The 13,525-nt window shown below is 43.1% G+C and overlaps 1 protein-coding gene across 1 annotated transcript in view; it reads left to right on the top strand.

Annotated features, from left to right (window-relative positions):
* RNGTT (RNA guanylyltransferase and 5'-phosphatase) overlaps nucleotides 1-13,525 on the top strand; it is a 2,413,358-nt gene that overhangs the window by 573,779 nt on the left and 1,826,054 nt on the right. The window contains exon 6 of the mRNA XM_044066976.1: nucleotides 7,847-8,090. Within this exon, the coding sequence (XP_043922911.1) occupies nucleotides 7,847-8,090 (244 nt within the window). The remainder of the gene's footprint in view (nucleotides 1-7,846; nucleotides 8,091-13,525) is intronic.

Raw genomic sequence — 13,525 nt, 5'->3', positions numbered from 1 at the left:
GAGTCTGGTTTTCCGCAAAACTGTTTTTCGACTAAGGATCCTGTGGTCGTCTCTACCTTGGATGGGTCTGGAGCCACTGAGCAGGCATCGTCTTCTGAGGAAGTCCTTCGCACTACCGATTCTCGACACAAACCAACGTCTTCTTTTGCGACTACCATTTTTTCAAAAACTACCGAGTTTCTTAGGCCCAGGGTACAAAACACACCCAAGAAACTGACGACCCAATCTCAGGCACCTACTTCCTTGCCTCAGTCTCAAATGCTTAAAATGCCGGAAGACCTTATGCAGATCAGCAGAAGCCAAGCTACCCCCTCCAAAAGGAAAAGAGATCTGTCCCCTGTAGTTTTGTCTGAACAAGAGTCAGATGACTCTGATGCATCTGAATATGAAGACATGCAACCCCTCTCTAGTTATGAGGATTCTGATGCAGAGGATTCCATCCCATCCGCCTCTCCCCCAGAGGATTTTTCCTTTGGGGGAAACCCTTCATACCTTAAGAGAGCATTTCCAATGGTAGAGTCAGGACTGCCCTCAGTCTAAAAAGAGACTCCGGGAATTCTTAGACCTTCCACAGCACAGATCCTTGGTCATCCCCCCAGTCCTGGATGTTGTGGAGGATGTTTTCCTGGAATCCAGTTTGACTCCTGACACCCTCCCTCCTGCACCCAGAAAACCAGACAGGTAATATAGAGTCCCTGACTCGCACAAATTTCTTTTTAAAAATCCTACTGCTGACCCTGAGGTTATTTCTCAAGGGCCTAAAGGAATTAAAGCAACTTCTGCTAAGAATCCTACCCCCTCAGATAGGGAATACTGAGCATTAGACAGATGGGGTAAAAAAGTATACACCTCAGCTACTCTTGCTATCAGGACACTAAATTGTCAGTTCCATATGCTAAAATTTCAGCAACATATTCTGGAACTCATCAAACAGAAAATGTCTTCCTTTCCTGCTTGTGCAAAATCTAAAGCGTTACAAGAGTTAATGCATTCTGGAAGTCAAGTGACTGAACACACCTTGCACTGTGGTTTTGACGCCCTAGAAGCTTCTTGCAGGGGAGTAGTCACTGGATCTGTCATTAGAAGGCATGCATGGCTTAAGGAACAGCTCTTGCCAGACCATGTCAGATCTAAATTGTTGAATGCCCCCTTGCACAAAGACAACTTATTTGGCACTTAGACAGAAGGGGTCTTAAAAAAGATGGAAGAAAAAGCAAAATCTATGCAGACAGTTAAGGATTTCTTACAGGTCCAGCCACCCAGCTTCAGCAGGTATTGTCCCACCAAGCAGTGGTGCTTTCCTGCTCCCACAAAGCCAGCTCAGCCCAGACCCCGGGGAAGCAGAACCCCCAGACAGCAGCCACAGAGAATGCAGAGATCTAAGCAGTGGACTTCCTCCACTTCAAAACCAGGGAGTTCTAAGCCTTTTACTTGTGGTAAGAACTCATAATGACTCACCCCCCCCTTCCCACCTTCACTTACACCTAGGAGGAAAACTCTTCTTTCACGCAAGCGTCTGGGCCACCATTACCAATGGCCGTTGTGTTCTCAACATAGTGTCCCAGAGATACAAATTTTCTTTCCACACCCTTCCTATCCTAATAGTATTAAAAATGCACAACTCACTAACAACATAGCGGTAAGCAGAGACAAAGATGCAGAAGAAATCAAACCGCTACTCCACGGCTAGTCATTCAGGAAATTCAGCAAGTTTTATTTAAAACATAAAACACTAACGACACTCAAAGTATTTGTAATCAAAAGTCAACTCAAGCCTTTGACAAAAGGCTTGAGTTGACTGTTGATTTCAAGTACTTTGAGTGTCGTTAGTGTTTTATGTTTTAAATAAAACTTGCTGAATTTCCTGATTGACTAGCCGTGGAGTTAGCAGTTTGATTTCTTCTACTTCCTACCCTAATAGGGTTCCCAGATCTACCTCCAAACCAGTGGGCAGAGGAGCAAAAGCAAGTCTTTTCCCTGCTGTCTCTGAGGACAGTAGAGCACGTTCCTGCAGAACAGAGAAGCCAAGTTTTCTACTCCAGACTTTTTCTGGTACTGAGAGAGGGCACCTGGCACCCCATCCTTGATCTTTCCATTCTAAACACCTTCCTAGTAATCCCAAAATTCAAAATGCTCACCCTCCAGCAGCTGCTACCCATGCTGTCCAAGGATGCTTGGCTAGCCATCCTAGATCTAAAAGAGGCCCTTCTCCATATTCCTATAAGGGAATCATTCAGGAAATATCTCTGTTTCAGGGCAGTATCTCAGTACTTTCAGTTCTCTGCGCTTCCCTTTGGCTCATCTACCACTCCCAGAGTTTTCACAAAATGTCTGGCTCAGGACATTGCCTTTTGCAGACAAAGAATTATCCAGATTTCCCCATACTTAGATGACTGCCTAATTCAGGCAAACATCCAGGAAAAGCTGCTCAAGCACCTGGCCTTTGTAAAGTCCCTGATAACCTCCCTAGGGTATACAATCAATGAAAAGAAATCCAAACAGGTGCCCACCCAAAGGATTATATTCCTGGGAGCAAGCCTGGACACAGCATCCCAGATGGCGTTCCTTGCACCAGAAAAACAACATTTCCCGACAGCCTACTTCTTTCAACTAGCCACCAGACTCCAGCTATCTGCAAGGAAGATCCTGCAAGCTCTGGGGTTCATGACATCTTGCATAGTACTCATTCCATATGCCAGACTGCATATGAGGAAACTTCAGTGGTACCTAAAAAGCATTTGGTGTCAACACTCTCAAGCCCTGGAGACTTGTATACCTATAATTCTTTGCCTCAGAAAAGATTTTCTTTGGTGGGCAACAGCATGCTCCCACAACAAGGGGACTACCTTTCTCACCCCCTCCCCCCGCTGCCCAGACCTTCACTACAGACACATCAGACAATGCATGGTGTGCACACCTGGATGGCAAGGTGCATACAGGGCCAATGGAGCCCACAGCAAATCCCTATGCACATCAACCAAAAAGAGATGATGGCTGTCCAGCACGCCTTGATAGCTTTCAAGCCCCTTCTCTCCCCAGCAGCTCTCCTGATTAAAACAGACAACACTACTGTAATTTTGTACATCAACAAGCAGGGAGTGACTCAGTCCTACCCTCTATGCAGGCTGGCCATGGCCCTTTGGCACACAGCCTCTGCCATGCAACTCCACCTATTAGCACAGTTATGACTAGGTTGCCTCAACTCTCTGGCAGACCAGTTAAGCAGAAATCTTCTGGACCCACATGCGAGGCAGCTCAACAGACTAACCTTTACCCTAATAACTCAGAAATGGGCACCTCGAAGGTCGACCTCTTTGGCTCCCACACCAACCATCAGCTCAGCAAATTCTGCATCAGGGAGCATCACTGCATGACTTGGAAAGTGGATGCCCTGTCCTTCCCTTGGGTCAATCTATCGGTCTATGCCTTTCCTCCACTACCTCTCATCCCCACGATACTGCTTAAAATAAAGGAGGAAACACCAAGGACAATTCTTATAGTGCCAGACTGGCCTCGCCAGCACTGGTACCCCTTGCTGTGCAGCCTGTCTCCACTGCCACAGTGGCATCTTCCTCAGATTCCAAACCCCCTGACTCAGAGGGAAGGGGAATTCATGCATCCTCAGTTGCAGACACTCACTTTGGCAGCTTAGCTTATTCCCTAACCCCCGATCAATCTGGCAACCTCAGTAAACAGGTTGTAGATGTTATATGTGAGGCCAGACGCCCTAGCACTAGAAAGTCTTATGCTGACAAATGGAAAAGGTTCTGCACCTGGATTCAGGCTAAGGGAGCCAATACGGCACAGCCCTCCCTCCTGGATTATTTAGCTAACCTACTACATAGTGGCCTCTCTTTTTCCTGTATTAAAATTCATGCCTCTGCTATCTCTGCTCATTTTCCCTCTGAGCAGCCCCTTTTCTCACACCCTTTGATCAAACAGTTCCTACGAGGGTTAGAAACTTGAGGCCACCCAGAAGAACACCAACCCCAGCTTGGGATCTTAACTTTGTGTTGGAAAAGCTCACCCTGCCCCCCTTCGAACCAGCTTCTTCTGCAGAGCTAAAATTTCTCTCTTGGAAGACAGCTTTCCTCCTGGCCATCACTTCAGCCAGAAGAGTCTCCGAGCTGCAAGCATTCATGGCTGTGGAACCCTTCATTATCTTCAGTGCTGACAGGGTATCCCTCAGGACTAACCCATCCTTCATGCCCAAGGTGGTGTCTAGTGTGTCTCTCAACCAATCCACTCATTTGCTCACATTTTTTCTTAATCCCCAAAACAAGGGGGAAAGGATTCTTTACTCCCTAGATGTGCACAGACAGCTCAAATTCTGTCTAGACAGGACTAAATCCTTCAGAAAGTCTGATCAATTGGTGGTTAGCTTTGCTACAGGGGCAGAAGGCAAAGCCATCGCCAAAAAAAATTTCCAAACGGATAGCACACTGCATCCATTTCTGCTACAAGCAACATGGAAAGCCTCCCCCCAAGGGGGTCAGGACTCGCTTCACCAGAACAGCCTCCACCTCTGCAGCTTTCCTCAGAGGAGTCCTCACCAGGGACATCCTGGAGGCTGCCACCTGGACATCTGTTTGCATGTTTACCAAGCATTACCACCTGCCGCTCTTCTCCAAATCCAGGGCAGGGTTTGCCTCTGCAGTCTTGCAGGGCATCCTAGCCACCCCTAGTTTCCTTGATTGCCTCCACCCTTCTTCAGCTTTGGGAATCCACCCAAGTGTGATGACCGCAACAGTGAAACACGAAGAACATAGTACAGTTGTGTGCACTTACCATAAATGTAGATGTCTGAGTGTATTCACTGTTGCAGTCCTGGTTTCCCTCCCTCCATCCCACTTTTTTTCTTCTCTTTCCTTACAAGGGACGATATTGGTATTTACTTTCTACTGGTGGGGTTCTTCTGCCAGAACCTGGCTCTTGCTTGAGGGCTTCTGACAGGTTAGGGCAAGAAAAACTGATGTAATGGCGTCGGCTGCCTTACTTTATACTACTGACAACCTGATGTCAGTCCTGAAGCGGCAGTAACCGACGCAGAAATACTAACCCTTTGGTATTCGGGCTGGTCGAGGGCTACCATGGCAGGGATAACCCAAATGTGATGACTGCAGCAGTGAATACACTCTTAACATCTGCATTTATGGTAAGTGTACACAACTGTGTTATCTAGCATACCTGGCATTAACATTAGAAATCCTATTACCTGTTGTGTTTTCCATTGCCTTCTGTCTGCTGCAGCTTAACAGTGGAGTAAGACCCCCCCCCCCCCTTGAGAACCATGTATGATGTTTTGATTTAGAGCTGTTAAGGTATTTGTGTTAGTCAGTTGGGAATTCCTTCTGGACCTTGGTCTTGTGGAACCTGCTCTAGTGTAGAATATTTCATTGTAGAAGCCATATAATTCCATTTAAGGAAATGTATTCCTTTTCTGCTAAAATGCTTTTAGATATTATAATGGCAATATTAAGGGCAGATGCTGTTGTGCACAGGTGATCTTTTTTGTGACTTTATTTGTATTGTTGCCAGACTGATTAAAGCCTTTGTTCTTGTTAGGAGCTTGTTCAATAGTCTAATGCAGTACCTTTATAGACAATGTAGAGCCTGTTCACCTTGCTAGCACTTTGTTTAGTGCTCTGATGCAGAGGGTTTTGAGACATTCGCCTTGTTAAGATTTTGTTTAGAGGTCTTGATACAGGGTCATGTGATAGTCTCTTTTTTAGGACTTTAATTAGAAGGCTGATGCAAGGTCTTTTGAATCTGTCACATTACTCAATGTCAGTGTTGAGGACTTTGCGCCTACCCTGGAAGTTGAGTGGTTGGTTCCCAGACCTGACCTCAGGCCTAGTCAGTCAAGTTTGATGCAGCTCTGACATTTACTTAGGGCTGAGTCTGCACTAATTGGACAGGGATGGGATGCCTTTGTCTTTTTTGACCAAGCACCCTGGTTGCCTGCTTGGATCACTTTCTCAGCAATTTCCTACCTTGATTTTATATTTTAATCTACTAAAGTATCTGAAAAGACTTTTTTTTGCTCCTTGGCAGTTACTGTTTCTAGGTATAGTTCTCATAATTAAGACCCTTTCCCTATTCATATGCTTCTGTGTAGCAGACATTTCATATTTTCCTCACAGTGCTGCTCAAGCTTGGTTCTACACATGTATCAGAGTTCTAGCAAGTAAATAAATAAGTAAAAATAACGAGGAGAAACAACAGTTTTAACAGCATGCCGTACTGGACATTCCTGGTTATTATGTAGTAGGTAAAATAAGCTCTTCTACCTGTCTTCCCTGAAATCACATTTCTACAGTTGGCTTCAGCTGTAACATAGAATGTCTTGACCAAGTTAACTTAGGTAGTCTGCATCATTTTGCCCTTGTCCATGGTTTTAGTGACCTTCTCAAAGTAGTCCACCAGCTTGAGTAGGCTTAACCTGCCACTGGCAAAAGCAAAATGGGTTGGATACAATGTTTGTAGGTTTTCTCTGTCCTTGTTCATCATTTCCATGATGATTCTTTCCATGGCTTTGCATATGAGAATATTTGTCAAACATACAGGTCTGTAGTTTTCCGTAAAGGCCCCTTATTTAAAGAAATAACAGCAGGAGCTCTCTCAAATTGTTACTCTTGTGAAGCATACTCTTCTTTCCTTGGATCTAATTTCTATCGTTCTGACCTTTTTCTGTGGTTAAACTTGCTATGGAGTGTTTTTGTAACTTTTGCTCCGACACAGCCTACTCGATATTGTGATGGAATGCTCCTTTTGGTAGGTCTTGAAACATTTGCCAATTTTGAGGAAGCTATTTAATTTTGTTTTGTTTTTACCTCTTCCTCCTCACTGTTTGTTCAATGCTTCAGTATCACCTAAAACTTGTCAAATGGCAAGTGTTTAGCATTTGGCTGTCAGATATGTCTTTTGGAGTCTGCTGCAGCTTCCACACCTGTGCTCATCTCAGATGTCATCACTATCTATATGCCCCATCTAGGAGAAGATGTGATGTTTCTCTCTCTCTCCTTGCTCTCCAAAGTTCTGGATAACAAGTGTTTGCTCAGTTCTAGTCTTTCACTGCATAGGGTATTGTATATGGAGATTGACAGAGCACTTCTAACTTGGGTCAAATTTTTGGTAAATTCTCAGTAATTCACAATTTCTTTCTTATCACCATGACACATATCTGTGGCTGTTTTGCTGATGCCACTAAGTGGACATCTTGTGTATATTGGAAAGCTCCACATTTTGGATTTGTCTTGGTCATCTCTTTTCAGGGCTTTTTCTCAGAGTTGTACCCAAGAGCAGTAAGCTTGCAACTCTCCCAAAGATGGCAGCGATCTAACTTTCAGAGTTAGATTCTGTTCACTCATTTGTTTTGTTTTGTTGCTCTGCCTTTACATGCTTCAATGATCTGGAAATGGAGTTTTGGGTACTGGCATGATGGGTAAAGGGGAGAACTTTGGATAGCCTGGGAAAGTTTTACAAGCAGGCTTGAAGTACCTGCTGATTTTAGCCGCAGAGATGATAGAGATGAAACTGCCAATGTACAGCTGTTATTACTGTAAACATATGCTTTTGAGCGTGTGTGTGTATGTGTGAACAAAAATGATAGATGTAAATATTCAAATCTGTAAGCATGCTCGGTAAATTTAAAGTTTAGAGTTATTACATTTTGTGAAATGGAAAATGTGACAAATTCCTGTCATTGTAATTTTGGAGTAATTGGTTTGGAGTGTTGCTTTTATTATTGGATGTTAATGTTTGTTTTCATATAGTGAGTACATTTAAGAAAGTAGCAAAATGCCATTTTCACTTGACTGTTTTAAGTACCATTTTTTTTTTTCAGTATTGAAGCAGCGGTTGCAGTATATGCCCAGTCTAGAACTCCTGGTATTTACAAAAGTGATTATTTAAAAGAGTTGTTTCATCGTTATGGAGATGTACATGATGCGCCTCCTCCACCAGAGCTACCAGAATGGTGCCTCGAAGATGACAATGTGGATGATGATGGAAACCCAGCTGGCCAAGATACAGAACCTGGTTCGTCTGGGTCTGCTTCAGGCAAAAGGAAGAAGGAAAAATTAAAACTGGTAATGCCACCCACAGGATCATATAGAATTAAAGTCTTTGAACGTCTAATGTTTCTCTTTGCCTGGCCCTCTAAGGCATTATGACCTTGAAAGAGAAGACCAATCAGAGCTTATTTTGGTTATTTTCTTCATTCGGTTAACTTTCAGTTTGTAGTGCTTCTGCTTGCTCGTTGGTTTAGAAAAACAAATGAGAAATGCATGTTTCGTACAGATGCATGTTTAGTGTGAAAAGGATCACATCAGAGATTGAATACCCTCAGTGCTGTTAGTTTTCACATCACTGATGAAGCTGTATGTTTAGTGTGAAGAGGGTTACATCACAGACTGAATACCCCCGATGCTGTTAGTTTTCACATCAACAATGAACCAGTATGTATGCTATAAAGGGGATCACATCCCAGACTGAGTACCTCAGTGTTGTTTTTCCTTTACAGGTAAACCAGAATGTTTAGTGTGAAGAGAGTCACTTTCCAGACTGATCACCCCCCAGTGCTGTTAGGTTTCACATTGATGATGAACCAGTATGTATGGTGTGAAGGGTTCACATCTCAGACTGAATGCCCCGGTGCTGTTAGGTTTCACGCTGCTGATGAATCGGTATGTTTGGTGTGAAGGGGATCACATCTCAGACTGAATGCCCCGGTGCTGTTAGGTTTCACACTGCTGATGAATCGGTATGTTTGGTGTGAAGGGGATCACATCTCAGAAGGGTATCACATCTCAAACTGAATGCTCCAGTCGTGTTAGTTTCTAACATTGCTGATGACCAGTATGTGTGGTGTGAAGGGGATTACATCTCAGACTGAATGCCCCGGTGCTGTTAGGTTTCACACTGCTGATGAATGGGTATGCTTGGTGTTAAGGGGATCACATCTAAGACTGAATGCCCCGATGCTGTTAGGTTTCACATTGTTGATGACCGGTATGTGTGGTGTGAAGAGGATCACAGCTCAGAGTGAATGCCCCGGTGCTGTTAGGTTTCACATTGCTGATGAAGTATGCTTGGTGTGAAGGGGGTCACATCTCAGACTGAATGCCCCGGTGCTGTTAGGTTTCACATTGCTGATGAGTCAGTATGTTTGGTGTGAAAGGGGTCACATCTCAGACTGAATGCCTTGGTGCTGTGATGTTTCACACTGCTGATGAATCAGTATGTTTGGTGTGAAGGGGATTACATCTCGGACTGAATGCCCCGATGCTATTAGGTTTCACATTGTTGATGACCGATATGTGTGGTGTGAAGAGGATCACATCTCAGACTGAATTCCCCAGTGCTGTGAGGTTTCACATTGCTGATGACCGGTATGTTTGGTGTGGGTCTATATTATATTTTCTAAAGTTTCAAACATCTAACACCATATGAGCAATGTTTGAAATTCCGAAAATATAATAAAAAAATAAAAATAAAAAACTATATTTACCTAAACTCTGTAGGCAGGGATGCAAGCCCCCCTGCACCCCCACACCCCAGCTACTTAAATATTCCTACTCCGAGATCGCATTGCATTGAAATAAAGGGAAAATATTCCCTACGGCGATTTCCATGTTACGCGTGCGACGTTTCGATCAATCGGGTTCGCTCAATACGCATTCGTCATTTACAATTTTCGATCACGAGATAGGAACCCATTTGGTGTGAAGGGGATCACATCTCAGACTGAATGCCCTAGTGCTGTTAGGTTTCACATTGCTGATGACTGGTATATTTGGTGTTCCAGTAGTTCACGAACTTCAGATGGGGGAAACAATGATTAATCTACCTTGAAACTAAACCTTTCTTCCAGACTTTTTCAGGGCACATATGTGTTGTTCCTGCAGTCATCAGAGCTGGGGGGCTGCCTCCTTGTAGTATTGCTTTGTGACAGTCTCAGTGCTATACTGTGTATCCATCTCTCATGATGCTTGTCACATTGGTGGCTCTTTTTGTACCAAGCCTTACTGCCGTCACCATTGTTGATGCTGGTGTTGTATTTCCTGTTTTCATTTGAAGCTCAGAAATGCTGCCATGTTTACTTTCCTTGCTCGCATTCAGTTGGAATACTTGTGTAGTTTAAGACAATCATTGCTTGCTTATATTTAGAGTTTCTTACAGACATGTAAGGGCAGGTAGTAGAACAGGAATGGCTGAAGAAAATGCAGAAACATGCCGTGGAAACTGCACACTCATTGCTAGCACCTTCCCTTTTCACAAGCTCCAAATGATGGCTTTTATGTTACTTTTATTTATTTATTTTTTAATCAACTTTTAAGATTCTTATTTTCATCCCTTATTTTTAGTGTCATATGGTCCTTGATAAGCAGTAAAGCTCACTTTATTACAGGTTGCCCTCTGTGACCCACGAAGATCACAACTCTTACCTAGACCTACTGAGGTGCTCACCATCCAACCAAATACCCTATTCATGGGAGACTTTAACTACTCCTATATAGACTAGGAAATGTGGAGTGCTTCTAACTCACAGGTACAAGATTTCCTGACTTTGCCATCATAAATACCTTGGACCAGATGGTGCACTCTCCAACCATAGGATCAGACATATTGGACCTAGTACTGATTAACATGGGAGAGCAGGGCTCCACGTTGGGCACACTTCTGTTTAGCATCTATTTATCAGATGCTAAGGCTAATGTCAGTGTCCTGTGAGTCACCATGTTCACAGATGGCAGTAAATAGGAAACTGTCATATATTTCCTCCAAGACACGAGCATCCTACAAAAGTCTAATGCAAACAAATGGTTGGTGTGAAAGCCACAGATTAAAACTCGGTGCAAAGAAATACATTATAGTGCTTTTTGAAAAACTGTCCACCCAAAGCTTATTACTTCATTGATAAAACACCCATAAGAGTTGACCTGATAGTTAGGGATCTGGGAACATATGTAGACAGTAATCTGTTATTCGACCAATGTGTAGCCAAGATAGGAAGAAAATCATTCTATATCATCCAACTTATAACCAAGGGTATGGCACCCAGGTCCAGGGAAGGTATAGTAACAGTCTACTAACCCTTTATCAGACCTATCATTCAGTACAGTGCCTCTTTTGGCATGTGCATAACCAGACACTTGCAACAGTTGGAGTGCCCTCAAAGGTTCCTCACAAGGAAAACCCAGGGTATGAGCACCCTGTCCTACACAGATCACCTTAAGGTCCTATCACTGTACTCAGTCCCCGACAGGCGATCAATACCTAGCATATAAGACATCCTCAGATCCAGCTCTGATGGGTCTTTTGCACTTCTGTTCACCAGAAACAGTAGATCCTAGGACCTGAACTTTGTGACATTATTGGAACTTGCTGGAGGGAACATTGTGTCTCAAAGGATTCCCGTGCTGTGGAATAAGCTCCATATATCTATGTAAAACGGACTTCATTCTTGACCCTATTCAGCAGAAACCTTTATGACTGGATGGGAAATCGCAGATTCACCTCTGTCTGGTTCCTATGTCTGTGACATAGTAGTAATAAACAGTAAGCAAATTAACCCACAACTAACTTGCCTTACCATATAGGTGTCTAAGGAACTCTGGGACAAAATTGAGTTAGGTTGCACATCTCAGCTTGTAAAGACCATGGTGGTCATTAACCTAGTATAAACCTAATAAAGAGCAGTTTGTTTTGTTAATAGGAATGGAATTTAACTGTAAAAGGAGTTGATTAATCTCCTGGTTGCTACAGCTGGAAGGAATACCCTATAATACCCTCTCTGCAGGTGGTTCATTCACTCATAGCCCAGTCCATTTAATGATAGTATCTTTCATAAATTGAATACAATTGTTTCTCTGTGCTTTCCCAGACACTGCACTCTTTTTCTTCTTATTATTTTTCATATCTTTTTCCTGGGCACATGCTGGTGGTTTTAATTATTTTTCTCTCTATTTTTTCCTCTGGAGATGTGTGTGTGTGGGGGGGGTGCTATTCTGTGCTGCCGACTGTTCTGCCACCATGACAGAAGTCCCCCACATCCAGGCATCTGTTACCTATTTTGGAAAACCTGCAACAGTCTTTCACTAACCTTCCCAGTTCAAAGACTACATCTTAAGCACTTCATTAAGTGTGATTAAGATACAATTGATGCTGTTTCTAGGGCTGCTGTTGCATCAGCAGCAATGCATAGAAATACTTGGATCAAACTGCATAACTTTCCTGAAGATATAAAGGCTCATTTTGTAAAAGCCCTACTTGATAAAGATCTTTTTTGAAATTCTTTGACCGAGGTTCTTAAGACACTAGAAGAGAAGAGAATGTTAATGCAGGGTGCCAAGCAACTATTTCCCCAAGTAGCAAAAGAAGTTATCCATCTACCTGTGGACCTTTTTTTGAAAGCCTTTTAAATCTGCACAGCAAAAATCTTCTAAACAGCAATGTAAGGAAAACAAAATGATGGTGATAACATAAAAGAAAGGATCTCAGGGGCCTTCCTTTCAAAAGAAAAAAAAAACAGCCAGTGTCTGTCTCTTTACACTCCCACCCCCTTCCCCAACTTGATCTTCCGTCCTAGTTATACATGCATCTCAACCTCTTAGCACAAGAAATTTGGACAAAGCCAAAAATGTTGTGGGGACAAAGGCCCAAAAATAGGGACAGATTTTAATGATTGATCTTATAAACTTAGAAAGTTGCTAAAATAAAAGTTTTTGTGTTTCCCTGCATTTTCTGAAGGATATAAAATGTGGACCTCAAATGTCTGTCATTGTTTAGTGAATTCACTCCTCAGTGATTTGGCAGAAGAACACTAATTTTATGAAGAACTAACCAACAATACCACAAAAATCAGGACGTTCTGCAAAAATATTAATAGTTGGGAGCTGTGCTGCCAAATTGCAGGCAGTCTGTACCACTGCCTTTACCTGTATAAACAGGTAACCTCAGATACTTGGGTTCTGAAAATAATTCATCCTGGTTACAAACTTCAGTGGGAATCCACCGCTATTCAAGCAGGGATTGTTTTACCTCCAAAGAACCAAATTCATCCAGTCCTTCAAAATTTGCTTCAAATCTGTTGTCTAAGGGAGTGATAGAGCCAGATGTTCATCGTGTTTCACTGTTGAAGTCATTACACTTGGGTTATCCTGCTGGCAGGCTACCCGCAGTCGGCCTGAATTCCAAAGTCCTGGTCCGGCGTCGGTTGCTGTCGCCTCTTCCCTGATGTCAGTGTGCCAGGGGTATAAAAGATGCAGCCGACACCATTTTCTTCAGTCTTTCTTGCCGCGCAGTGCCCGAAGCAAAAGCAGTTTGCAAGTGCCAGTCGGCCGACTCCTGAAATTTTCGAAATTGAATTTCAAATCCGAAGTCTTCATTAAAGCTAAATACCCCGTTGAGGAAACTTTTTTTTGCTCCAGACCGATGTCAGTAAAAGTTAACAATTGTATTTCTTGTGGGAAGCAAATACCTCATGAGGATTTTCATTCTTACTGTATTCCTTGCCTAGGCC

The sequence above is a fragment of the Protopterus annectens genome, chromosome 1.part0, assembly GCF_019279795.1.
Source record: "Protopterus annectens isolate FY-2018-M chromosome 1.part0, PAN1.0, whole genome shotgun sequence".
Classification (NCBI taxonomy): domain Eukaryota; kingdom Metazoa; phylum Chordata; order Ceratodontiformes; family Protopteridae; genus Protopterus; species Protopterus annectens.
This window is presented reverse-complemented; position numbering and strand designations above follow the sequence as displayed.